General features: G+C 45.8%; 1 protein-coding gene across 4 annotated transcripts in view; it reads right to left on the minus strand.

The window, feature by feature from the left end:
* The window catches only part of NEDD4L (NEDD4 like E3 ubiquitin protein ligase), a 105,209-nt gene that overhangs the window by 67,939 nt on the left and 24,927 nt on the right, over positions 1-12,343 (minus strand). For all 4 annotated transcript variants that reach the window (XM_039566736.1, XM_019280037.3, XM_010414016.3 and 1 more), the window contains exon 2: positions 8,031-8,104. In XM_039566736.1, coding sequence (XP_039422670.1) covers positions 8,031-8,104 — 74 coding nt within the window. The remainder of the gene's footprint in view (positions 1-8,030; positions 8,105-12,343) is intronic.

Raw genomic sequence — 12,343 nt, forward strand, 5'->3', positions numbered from 1 at the left:
GCTGCCAGAAGTTCCCAAAACTCAGCATTTGTGGGTGCCACTGGAAGTCTGCTTAATTAAAAATAAATTTTTTACTACTAAACGACTGCGAGTACAACACCAACTATCAGGCCAGTGCAAGTCAGTGTAACCCAGCCGAGGGACACCTGGGTTGGGACGGTCCTTCCCTCATCCCCACATCTCGGACCCACCTCACTTCCCTCAGCTGACAGCAGCTGACCCCCACCCCCTCTATGAAAAAGGCTGACATTAAACCCACTGTTCTGCTCCCAAGGCCATTACAAAGGGCCTGGCTGCCCGTCCTCCTCAGGGCGCAGTCACCTCCCACCTGCCTCTGTCCCCTCACACACAATGCCTGCCCAGTCTTCGCTTCATCCCAGTTCATTCTACACAGAGTCCAGTCCTGTTCTGAAGGCTGAATGATTAATCTCCTCACCAGCTTTCCTGAGGCTCCCACTTCCAGGGTGCTGGACTATTCCGCAGCATCAATCCTGTCTCCCCACACCTGTGGAATCTGAGGGTCACCACTGCTCCCCGTCACCCTCAGCAACCACAGCACTGAAAGAAAAGGAAAAACCAGACCCCACCCCCAGACAGCGACTTTTGGTGCTGGTTCTCTTACCTGAATGTTCACAGGGCTGTATCTCCCACTTCTGCCCTCACTCCCCTGCCTGTCCAGCTCCTTCCAGGAGCCCTTCCTGAGGTGCCCGGCTTGCCTTGCCCCCATCTAGCACTGATGCTCCACACTGGTGAGAACCGTTCCCAAATTGGCAGGAACTGGCCCTGGGTGCCCCCAGTGCTCTCAGGGTCCGCACAGCACCATGGCAGCACCTTGGCATGGGCATTCAACACACCCATACACTGAAAACCCACTTTCTGGAGATTATTTAGTATTCCACAGCATTTTCCACCTGTACTAAGCTATTTTTGCAGTGAATATAAGTTCTGTGCTCCAAGCCACACTGACAGAAACTACAGTTTGTGTCAGCTCTGACACTTGTCAGACATCATCACAACTCTGCCAACTAAACTTAATAACAAGTGGTCTTCTCCCATATTTGCCACCCAAAAATCTCCCGGTTAAGGGAACTGAAGTGGTCCAGCAAGTGGGAGCAGCACAGGGCAGCGCACGGGAGGGCGACAGGGATGGTGGCTGCTCCCAAGGCAAAACCAAATCAAACCAAGAAAATTCTTTTTTAATTTAGAGATAATAGGAAATTTGCCATGAGTCAGCTCCTAAGAGTAAGCTCTTGGTTGCCAGGCTGGTGATTTGTCATCAGAATGTGCTCAGTGAGACGGATTTAAGCAAAGCTTCTGTGCGCAGGGGTCAGCGGCCGCCTGTCACAGCTCTGCAGCTGCGCCTGTGACACAAAAGGCTGCTGCCCTCAGATCATACAGGGAGGCTGCACTCAGGCATTACCAACAACAGCTCCAAGAACACTAATCAAACAGGCTGGGAGGGGGAGTTCAGTTTTGTTCTGGTGTGCTATTACTCATAGCTGCAATGAGGTTTTGATGAGATTAACCACACACCTTCCCCTTACCAGACTGCTCCTTCTGGCAAAGAAGGTACCAGGGACAACAGAGGCAGGGATGAGTGATTTCCCCACAGGACAGTTTCACATCAGCCCACAGTGTCCCACTCAGTAAACAGTTACACGTCTCCTGGTGAAATTAAGAAGTCATCTTTCAAAATGCTTAGTTTTCCAACTCAGATCACATAGGCTGACATTATCTCTCAAATACAGGACTCCTTAATAAGCCTCATTCTTCATTTTATTTCTACTTTCTGTAGTTCTTTATAAAATTGTCATAAATTTATAAAACACACACATGCAGCACAGCATGTTAAAGTGACACAGCTTACTGTATTAATAATGGGCACTGGTGAGGCCACACCTGGAGGACTGGTCCAGTGCTGGGCCCTCAGTGCAAGGGGGACAGAGACACACTGGAGAAAGTCAAAAAAAGGGCCACAAAGATGATTAAGGGACCCTCACATACTGGGACAGAGAGATCTGGGTCTGCTCATCTGGAGAAGAGGATCCATTAACAATAGGATTACTCTGTACCATCAAACTAGAATCAACTCCTGAAAAACAGCCTTGGTCTTGGGTTTCCAGTTCCAAATCCACATTAGGGGAAACAAACTTTTAAATTAAATCTAAACATTTTAAACCATAAGAAAATTCTTAAAATCCAGATATGCTGAAGTCATGCATTAAGGCTGTGCTCATTTCTCTGGTAAAGTATTCAAGCCAAAGAAAAGGTATTACCTGTTACCAGAATAACAGCACCATCTGACAAACTGTAAACAACAGCGCAACACTTTAAAGCCAACACAGGCTTAAAGTAACTTCTATGTTTGATAGCATTGCATTATTTATTGATCTGTTTCTGCATCAATTTGCTCACATTTACTTTCAATTAGAGTATTATATATTTATTCACAAAATAATAGTTCTAGAACACACTCCCATCTATCTGCTCCAGAGCTCTTTACAAAGGAGCCCAAAATTTCATTCCTCTTCATACTGCTTGCAAGAGCAGGGAAGAGAAAAGGAGAGCCAAACCTCTATCACCCACCCAGGGGCTTTTGCTACAAAGCTGAAAATTTGGCATTAAATTTCCTGATCAGTGTCACTGAAGTATTTTCTAACTACTTCTTCTATGGGTAAAATAGTTCAGGGACATTATTTCTCGGAACAAGACACTGCCCTCAGCACCCCCAGCCTGCTCTGGGCAGTGACAGCAAGCAAGGGCTGGCCTGTGCACCCCAACACCATGGCTGCAGCCTGGGAGTCTTCTGAGACAGAAACAGCAATGAGTACTTACGGCATCCTGCTTAAATCTGCATCAAAACATTCACTTTAGAGGGGTAATCCACAATTTATTACCTCCTAAAACATCAACTCTGATTTTATTTATGTTGCAATTTTTACCCACTACTGAAGATCTGGACAACTGAAAGAGGGGCGAGTAAGTGCTTGGGACAAAAAGCAAAGCTGCCAGTCTGGGGGGACACAAGTGTCCCTCACACCACCTTCACCAGCCCTTGGGCTTGCTGCTGCCCCAGCTGTTCCCTCCTGGGTCATCCACTGCCTGTGCTGGGGCACCAGCACAGCTCCCACCGCTGCCCTGGGCTCCCTCACTTCTGCCACAGTCGCCTTCGGCTCCCAGCATTTGCATTAGTCTCATGACAAGTTTCCACGCCTTACTGTCACTCAAGGAGACACTCAAACCTCAACTATTTTTTTGTCTTCACTTACATAAATCATTGGTTCAATTGTGATTTCTGTAAAAGAATAAAAAGATTGCCATGGTGTTTATTAAACATGCAAAAATTCCACATACTGGACAGAGAACAGAAAGATGGTCCCTGGCCCTTAAGAGGGCACAACCCAAGTGTGAGAGGAGGTACAACAGATCAAGGCATGAGCAAAGCAAAGGGCTCATATGGCAGGATGGGATGTGAGTTGGCACTGGTCCCTCTAGCCCAGGTGGGCATGTGCAGGCCTCCCTGACAACACGGCAGCTGAAGGACAGCAAGCAAAACCTCATTTTACAGGGTCATGGCTTATTGGGAGTGCCAGCCCTCAGGCAGCACCTCAGGCAGCACCTCAGGCAACCGAGCAGCAGGTTCAGAGGAAGGGTGACACAGTCAAAGCATCCATGGGATGACATGGTCCAGGTCAGGCAAACTGGTCCTTCTGCCACCAAGGAATCAATGCATCCTGGGAACTGTCAGATATGGACAATCTTTCCATTACAAGATCACTAAGTCTAGGAGGAAAAATTAACAGATATAAATAGTAGAAGCTGCTGATTATTTCAATCCATTCCCCTTAATGATTTTATGTGACAGCAAAGAGGAATAAAGACAGAAGTTCTACCTTAAATATTTAAGACCAAAGGTTTTTCCTTAGATAATTTTATTGACATGCCCCTTTTTTCTTTTAAAGATACCAGATTCAGGTAAACTCACAGATCACAGTAGATAGTAGGCAGGTGGGAAGACTGAGGAGCTGAACAGAGGTACTTCTTTCTTCCAGTAACAAGAAACATTTTACATTTCTGTATTTGTACAAAGACATTTTTCCACTGAGCAATTATCTGATGAGAATTATTTTTCACTATGACATTATAACTGTCAGGAATTATTACCAAGTCCTCTTATTACATAGCAAGACCACATCCTCGAATAAGCACCATTTCTCCATTTACAGCTCCTGAAATATATACCCAGTACATCCTAAAGAACATAAGAACATCATAAAGAACATAGAAACGGGTAAAAATCTGTTAATTTTGGCGAAAACCGGAAAGCCTGATTTGCTCGGAAGCCACCAGGCTCGCGGCGGGAGCTGTGGAAACTCTCTGGCGCCCTCTGCTGCCAGGCACAGCGCAGAGGAGGCCGGGCTGCCGGCCCCGCACGCGAGCCAGGCCTGCGCCCTGCAATGGACACACCGATACCCCGTGCCCACGCCTGCCAGCCCAATATTCATTTCACGCACCTGTATGACCATCAACATTAAGGTTTCACAAATAAAACTATCGATTATCCAGCATATTTCTGATGACAAGCCTTTCATCTCTTCCTATCCCAGCAGCCTCTCCTAGACCGGCCACACACTTCAGACAAGTCCTCGTCTCGCTGTCCCATCAAGGGCTTTCTTCGGGCAAGCCCAGAGCATTTTCCACGGGGGAAGCAGACAGTTCTGGCTCGTGCCATTCCTGGGACTGCCCGTCAAGTGCCCTGGGGTGCACTGCCACTGACAACAGCCCCTTTTGGAAAGCCACCGGCTCTGCCTTTGTGGGGACCCATTCCCCTCCTTCCCAGGCAGGGACACACCCCTGCTCTGCATCCAGCAGTGACTGAGCTCATCTCAACACCTGCCCACGGCTGCTCCCTGCACCCCACAGCTTTTATGGGAGCACACTAATTCCACAGGGAAAGCACGAGCCACGTGTGCTTGCTGAGCAGTGCAGATGCCGCTTTCGCATTCCAAAGTCCAGCTAGGGCTAGATCACAGGAAGCTCTCAGCTGGTTTCTTTCCCTTCCCACACTGTTAATAACGCGTTCATTTCCACTACACTGGAAAAACTTCCATTGCAAATCAGCTAGAAAAAGGAAGAAGTAACAACAGAGTATGAACTCTCTCCTACTTGAGCAACTGCCCTCTAGTCAAGTGGCTCTGGGAATTCGGTCACTGCTCTGTTCCACCTCCGGGGCCTCCCTCGGCCGGGATGCACACTGCACTCTCCCTCCGGCACACATGCAAGTGCTGAAGAGGCAGGTCATTTGAAGAGGCATTCAGGAGCCAGATTATTTTTTTAAATGGTTCGATTAATTTATGAAAGCAACTCCCTTCAATGGATTTGTCTCTGCTGATCAGAGGAGCCATCAGTACGAGAAGGGGAACAGGCTGTTATCTCAACCCGTGCTGGAGGGGATGGTTCCAGGGGTACAGCTATCACCACAGTTTTTTCAATAGTTAAAACCAGATATACCACAACTCAAAGCAGACTAGAAATAGTGATAGCGGACTTAAAAGAATAGCTATAACATCTGCCATCTTTGTCACCTGCAAAGCCACAGCCACATGTGCTCTCCTCCCACTGTGAACCAGTGACAGGACACACATGAATTAAAGAATTCAGCCACATTTCAAGCAGCCTTGCTCACAACAGGAGTATACAGCATGACTTACAATCCTAGCAGCAGCCTGGAGCCTGCCTTACCCAGCTCCATCATAGATCCTGGACACAGGAAATCAAACCAGAGAAAGGGCTTTTCAGAAAAGAGCAGGTAAAAGCAATAAAACCAGAGGCAACCCATAACAAACTTATGTCACTAGAGGCACAGCTCCCTGACAATGAAAAACATCCACATTTTTAACTGAGAAGCACTTTACTTTTTCAACTTCCAGACAGCCACAATTTTCCCTTACTTCATGATTTAGAAGGCAAAATACAGCAACTAAGGCACCCCATCAGCTGTACCTTTATGGGATACACACAATCTCTGATTCCAGCCAGTACTTGGATTCTTGTATGAAATTTATTAAGACACTTCAATTAAGAAGTTGGAAGGGAATTAAAAGGAAATAAATGTCAAACATTCACACATGCAAGCTGATATTAAATTCACAAAATCCCAGTCTGCAGTATCTGTTAGCCATCAGTACATATCACAGACTTGTAATTTTACAGGGCAAAATATAAAGCAGGTCACAGACCCCCACTTACATCTACACCAACCAGCCTCTTACATCCACCTTCACTGCACCTATGCAGATGAAATTTCCCACATTTAACCATCACCTCAGGGTGCTCACAGTTACTATTCCACTCTACATTCTAGTTACTTTGTGTCATTGTGACTGTAATTCCATAAATTCCTGAACTCTTAGGAGAATCATAGGAAGCTATGAGGTCGGAAAAACCCTCTAAGATCGTTGAGTCCAGCACAAATCCATGTCCCCAAGTGCTACATCTAAATGGCTTTTAAATCCCTCCAGGGATGGGGAATCCACCATTGCCCTGGGCAGCTGTGCCAGGGCTGGGCAGCGCTTTTCGGAAAGATATTTTCCATAATACCCAGTGTGAACCTCCCCTGGCACAACCTGAGGCCCTTTCCTCTTGTTCCCTGGAAGCAGAGCCTGACCCCCACCTGGCAGCACTTTCCTGTCAGGGTGTTGTGGAGAGCAAGGTGGTTTCCTCTGAGTGTCCTTAGATATCCTTACTTGCTAGGGAAATGATTTCCTAAGTCAAAAAGAACCCCCCAAAAAAAAAAAAACCCTCAAAAGCACTGAGATTTCTTTACCGTTACAATCTTCAGAAGAAAACTACAAGTTTCTCCAGTGCTCTACACTGGTAAGAGACTTTCCTTAGATTTAATCAAGAAGGAAATGGCTTTCAGATTCTGCAAGCCCACAGGCAGTGTTTTATAATGGTAAAGTTGATTAAAAATGGTCAGGACAACCCACTGAGATGCAAAACACAATGTACGCCTTGTAGTTAATCTTTCACAGTTAGGCAGGAACACGGGAACTGTTCTGCCCCAGTTTGAAGCCCTGCACGGCTCCACCACGCTAAGGAACAGGAGCTGCTGGGGCCGCAACTCTGCAACACCAACGTGTTTTCAAATGACTGTAGATTAACTCATTTGAATGATTAAAACAGATTTAAAAATACATGTAGGGAATATGTTTTTAACTCTCCGCATTTATGGAAATCCTACTGACTCAAGACCAATTTCCTTAAAATATTTTAAGGGCCACATCAACACGATTCAGTACAAATTACACCTGGATTTAGCTTCATGCATTATGAAAGATAAAAGTTATGTTGCTTATGGTCAGCATCAAAAACTGTTTGTCAAAACAGCCCATTTGGAGAAAGAAAATAAAAAAGCTTTGGTTTACCATGTTCTGCACACAGCTACCAAAGGAACGCTTGTTGCAAATTTCACCCAAAATATCAAAGTTGATTAAACTTTAAATTGCTTCTTTCATGTAGTTTTAAGCAGATACACAAGTTAATGAACAATTTGTAAGCATCATTAAAGAAATACAGGAAAACCCACAGGGAGGCTCATTTATACATTAAGAAATTAGTCATTTCAATAAAAGCTAAAATTGGATACCACTAATTTCAAACTGATAAAACCCTTCTAAGTAGATTGGAACATTTGCAGTAGAGCATTTCGTCATGCTTAGGCTTAATAGAGCAGGAACGTCAAGCCTGAATTAACCTTCAGAAAAAGAAAATTACTGGGCTTGGGTTCATTTCAGCTTCAGAATCTGCTTCTCCCCCGGCTATTACCTGGTTGGGTTCTGCAAGCCTGGGCTTTGAGCTGCTTCCTGTGCTCACAGAGCTGAGGCAAGGAGAGGGCAGGAGCAGCCAGAGCTGCGTTAACAGTTGTGCTGATGCACACCCAGCACCTGCAGGGGCTGCAGCCCTCGCAGGGCCCTTGCCCTGCCAAGCTGATCATGTTCCAAGGATCACAGGCACTGCACAACACCCACCTGGCTCCAAAGATGTCTTTCTTTGCCAGATCAATGCCAGAAACCACCTTCACCCTGAGGACGCGAGACTCCTCCTGCGACAAAAAAGAAAGTGGGTTTAATGGTTATTCTGCAGGTCACTTTGAAGATCAACAGTTGGCAAGAGGCTAACAGATAGTGGGAGTCTCTCCTAGGGAGGATTTGGAAAAGAACCACCTCTTGGAAGGCTTCTCTGAATCCAACCATGAGGAATATTCGACTCCAGTCAGAGCTGTTAAGAGTTCAACAAAGGCAGAGTAAGAGTAGATAACAGTAATAACATCACAGCAGTAACACTGTAACAATAACAGCAATAAAAGTAGAAGAGGATTTGCTGAACAGGGCCATTTCACATCCTAAGTGATCCATATGCCACAAATTCATTCTGCATTGACACTAAAGGTCTTCAAACACAAGGGAAAATATTCATAACATTTTAGTTATGAGAGATGTCTGTGGTGTAAAAAACAAGGATGCACGGTTAAAATAAATCCTTAAAATGAGTTTTTTACGCCTGTCTCACCACCTTGGTGTATGTGGAGAGCTCAAAACCAGTGTTCAGTGACAGATGGCAAGTCCTGCAGATGCACATCACTGGAGCATCAGCCTGATGCTCAGTTTATCACTTCATTACATGAAGCGCCTGAGGAACATCAGTAAAAATGGCCTTTTTTTTACTTTATTTTTTTCCCCCTGCTTGAGCGACACAAAGAGGTCACCAAAATGAAACCTGGAAAGTCTTCTACAGAAACAGGTTCTGCAGTCCCCCATATCAGCGATACCTTCTCTTCTTTGATAAGCCTCCCAGAGCTGCAAGATACCGGATTCAATTACAGTAACTTGAGACTCCGTTCCTTGAAGCTGGTTCAGAAAACAATCACACTTTCCCACAGGTTTCTCCTGGTCTGTTTGCTTTAGGCAGCTGAAAGCCAGACACAGCTTTGTCAGCTGTCTTGGCACGGATTTTTCCAACTGAGAGGAAGGTCAGGACCAGCTCCGAAGAAAAGCCATACCTGGGCAGCCAAACCCACCCCTCTGGAAGGAGGCACGGACAGGGGATCAGAAAACAACAGTCCCATTGAACCTGTCTGGAGGGCAAGTTCCACCCTGGCACATGTCCTGCCTGAGGAACAGGGCTGCTGTAAAACAACACTTGAGACTGAAATCCTTCCTGTAAACCTGTGGTTTGGTATTCTCCCCAGCAGCACTTAACACTGCAAGGTAGTTTCTAATTAAGGGAACAGGATTTTTTTTCCCCAAAAGAGCCCAAAGCTTACCTGAGAGATGAACAAAACAGCATGTGAAAAAGAACAATTCAATGGACTCACATTAGTGGATATTGAAGTTTTTTCCCATGTACCATGTGCCTGGTTTTCTAGAGGGCTTTTAATATACAAAAGGCAATGAACTTGCAAATTGTGATCAAGATAATTCCTTCAATAAGAGAAGACAGTATAGAAAAACCCAAGCAGAAACCCAGACTGTTCGGACCTCACTGAGGTAGAACTAGAGGAGAAGTTGCCATAGCTGTTTCTAGATTAACAGTGCTACTCAGATTCCCTCTAACAAAGTCCAACACTGACTTTGCTAGAGTGGCATCTTCTTCCTGCACTGAGGGCACTTCTGCATATTAGCTGATTCAAAAGAAATCAAAGAAAAACAAAACCAAATGAACAAACAACCCCCCCCCACCATCTTTAAAAGAGAAAACAAGGCAAGAGGAGGTCCCACTACTGGAGGATCCCTAAATCAGTTTTGCAATATACAAAAGATGATGCTCCAGGTGATCTAAATAGATTCTCAAAAACACACCTGAAGGGTCGCATCCCACTTTAAGTACCCCAGAAGCTATGATCCTGTTCCCTCCTGCGAGGAGGCTCTCAGCCTCTGCTCAGTATTCCAATTTAACAAGCAGAACAAGAGCTTTTGCAAATGTTTGTTCCAATTTTAATATGCATGAAATATGTATACATATATATGTAATGTTAAAAAAAAAAATTAAACCACCTCAATTAGTGATAAGGTCTACCATATGTACCATATGTATTAACTTTTGCTGGCTCCTTGTGTCCCAATTTCTTCCTTTATCTCCAAGTGTGCTGTGTCTAGGTAAAAAAGGAGTTAAATTATTACAGTAACAGCGAGGTGATCTCACCTCATTGTCTACCAAAACATCAGGTAAAGGATTGCTTGGCTGGGCACAGCCTGAGACTCACAGAGCACCGATTACCTGATGCAGGTTTCCACACAGCCCTCTCTGTACAAGAAAATTAGGATTTTTTCATTTTTATTGTAAACCCAGGGCACAACGACAGAGAGTAGCCAAGACAAGACCACTAACCACAGAAGAATTCTGAGCAAGAAGACCCAGGATCCAAACCCCAAATAATAAAGTGATCCCCAGCACAAGCAGAGAATGGGATAAGGAGACAGATTTGGAGGATTAAGAAAAAGCGGGGAACTGACACAGGGCAGACAGTGAGGCTGAAGGATAACAAACATACAGCTGGAGTCCTAATTTGCAAGTAAACAAACGAGCAAGCAAAGCAGGGCAACAAGGCTGATCAGAGACACAGCACGGCTCTGCAGGACTCGTGTCAGGGAAGCAGCTACACACACCACAGGAGCAGCGCGCCGAGGGAAATGAGGGCCTCCTCCAGCACCTGTGGCAGCACCATGGAACAACCATGGGCACCCTGCCCCAAGCATCAGATGCAAAGTGAAAGTTGATGAGGGACGAGCCCCTGACTGGAGCAAGATGGTTCTTCTGTTGGACTCTAAAAAAGCATTTGCTTCATTAGCCCAGCCATATCTTAAAAAGGAAAGAGATTCCAGAAGCAATGGCGTAACCCTGAGTTCTCTCAGCTGAACAGCTTCAGGTCCCACATGAGCTGACACTGCTGAGCACACACTCAGCCTCAAACTGTCCAGACCATGACCTGATCCACACAAAAGCCGCAGAGCACAATTTACTGGCAGTTAAGTATCCTGACTGAAAGACTTCCATCAGTGATCAATCACCTAACATATTCTTAAAATGCAATTTCCCAACACAAACTCCCATTTTCTGGCAACAGTATCCAATATCCCTTTGAGTCAGCAAGCAGTAGACGCAACTGCATGCTCCAGGACACAATCTTGGGGTACTCCTTCCCGTTCTCCTGCACCCAAGAGACCAGCACCCACCCTCATCTGCTTATCATCCCACCCCATCCTTCCATGAGCAGCCAAATTTTCCTCCTTGCAACATCACAGAGATCATGAGGCAGGAAATGGCGAGCTGGGAACAGTTAAGGGAAGACAAGGCTTCAGAAGTCACTTGCCACTTGAGATGCCATTTGTCAAGGAAGAATCTTTGGTTCTGCTCAGAGTTGAAATTATATAGCAGAAAGAAATACTTGTGGTGAGATTAAACTGTATTCACCTTCTGTGCAGGAAGTGAACACCTGACTCTGCAATTTTTGTATTCCTGAATTCCCTGTGTTTTGTAAAGCACATATCCTAAGCTGCTTTTTGAAGCACAGTTTGAAAGAGAAGTTCAGCACACCCCACAGAGATATTTTTCTATCCTATTTCAACCTTGCCTGTAGCATTCTGAGCCTGGAAAGGGGCTCCAGGTGCTGCCATTCCCTACTCTGGGTGGCTCCTGCTTCCAGAGGCCAGGCTGTGCTCTGTGCAGCCCCAGAGCTGATGCTGCAGTTCCATTCCTGCCTCGCTCGGGTTTGGCACCTACAATGCAGAACACAACCAGGAATTCCAAGCAGTGCTGCCCCAATCCACTGGTGAGGCTGCTGGGAACGCGAGGCTGTGTTGCAGGTGGGGATGGCCATGGGGCTGTGAGCATTTCGGCAGCTCCACGTGCACATTCCAGCAGCTCTCCCTGCCCATGCTCCTGTCCTGCCCCCAAACATAGCCTCCCCAGGTGCTGCAGCAGCCTGCCCTGAAGGGCCTGGTTACCTATTAGTGCTGAGCTCCACTGCTCCCCACGTCCACACTGACTTCTACTTTGTCCAATCATTAACGTGAAGTTTGCGTATTCTTGCCTTCCCAAAACATGTCAAAGGTTACAGAGTTCTCCTCTTTGCTGAAGGATAACCTCTACACAGGTTGTGGTCTCTTAGCTGCAGTTCCCAGTGCCATTTCAGAGGACTTGGCTTACTTAGGTGGAACTAAGCTGTAGAATTGGAAGCCTATTATAGATCAAAACCCAGACTTCATCAACAGTGAACAAACCTCAATTCACCTCAGAAAATATGAAGGAACACAGATGCATTTCCAGATTTGGGAGACTTTTG

Source organism: Corvus cornix, chromosome Z, assembly GCF_000738735.6.
Source record: "Corvus cornix cornix isolate S_Up_H32 chromosome Z, ASM73873v5, whole genome shotgun sequence".
Lineage (NCBI taxonomy): Eukaryota > Metazoa > Chordata > Aves > Passeriformes > Corvidae > Corvus > Corvus cornix.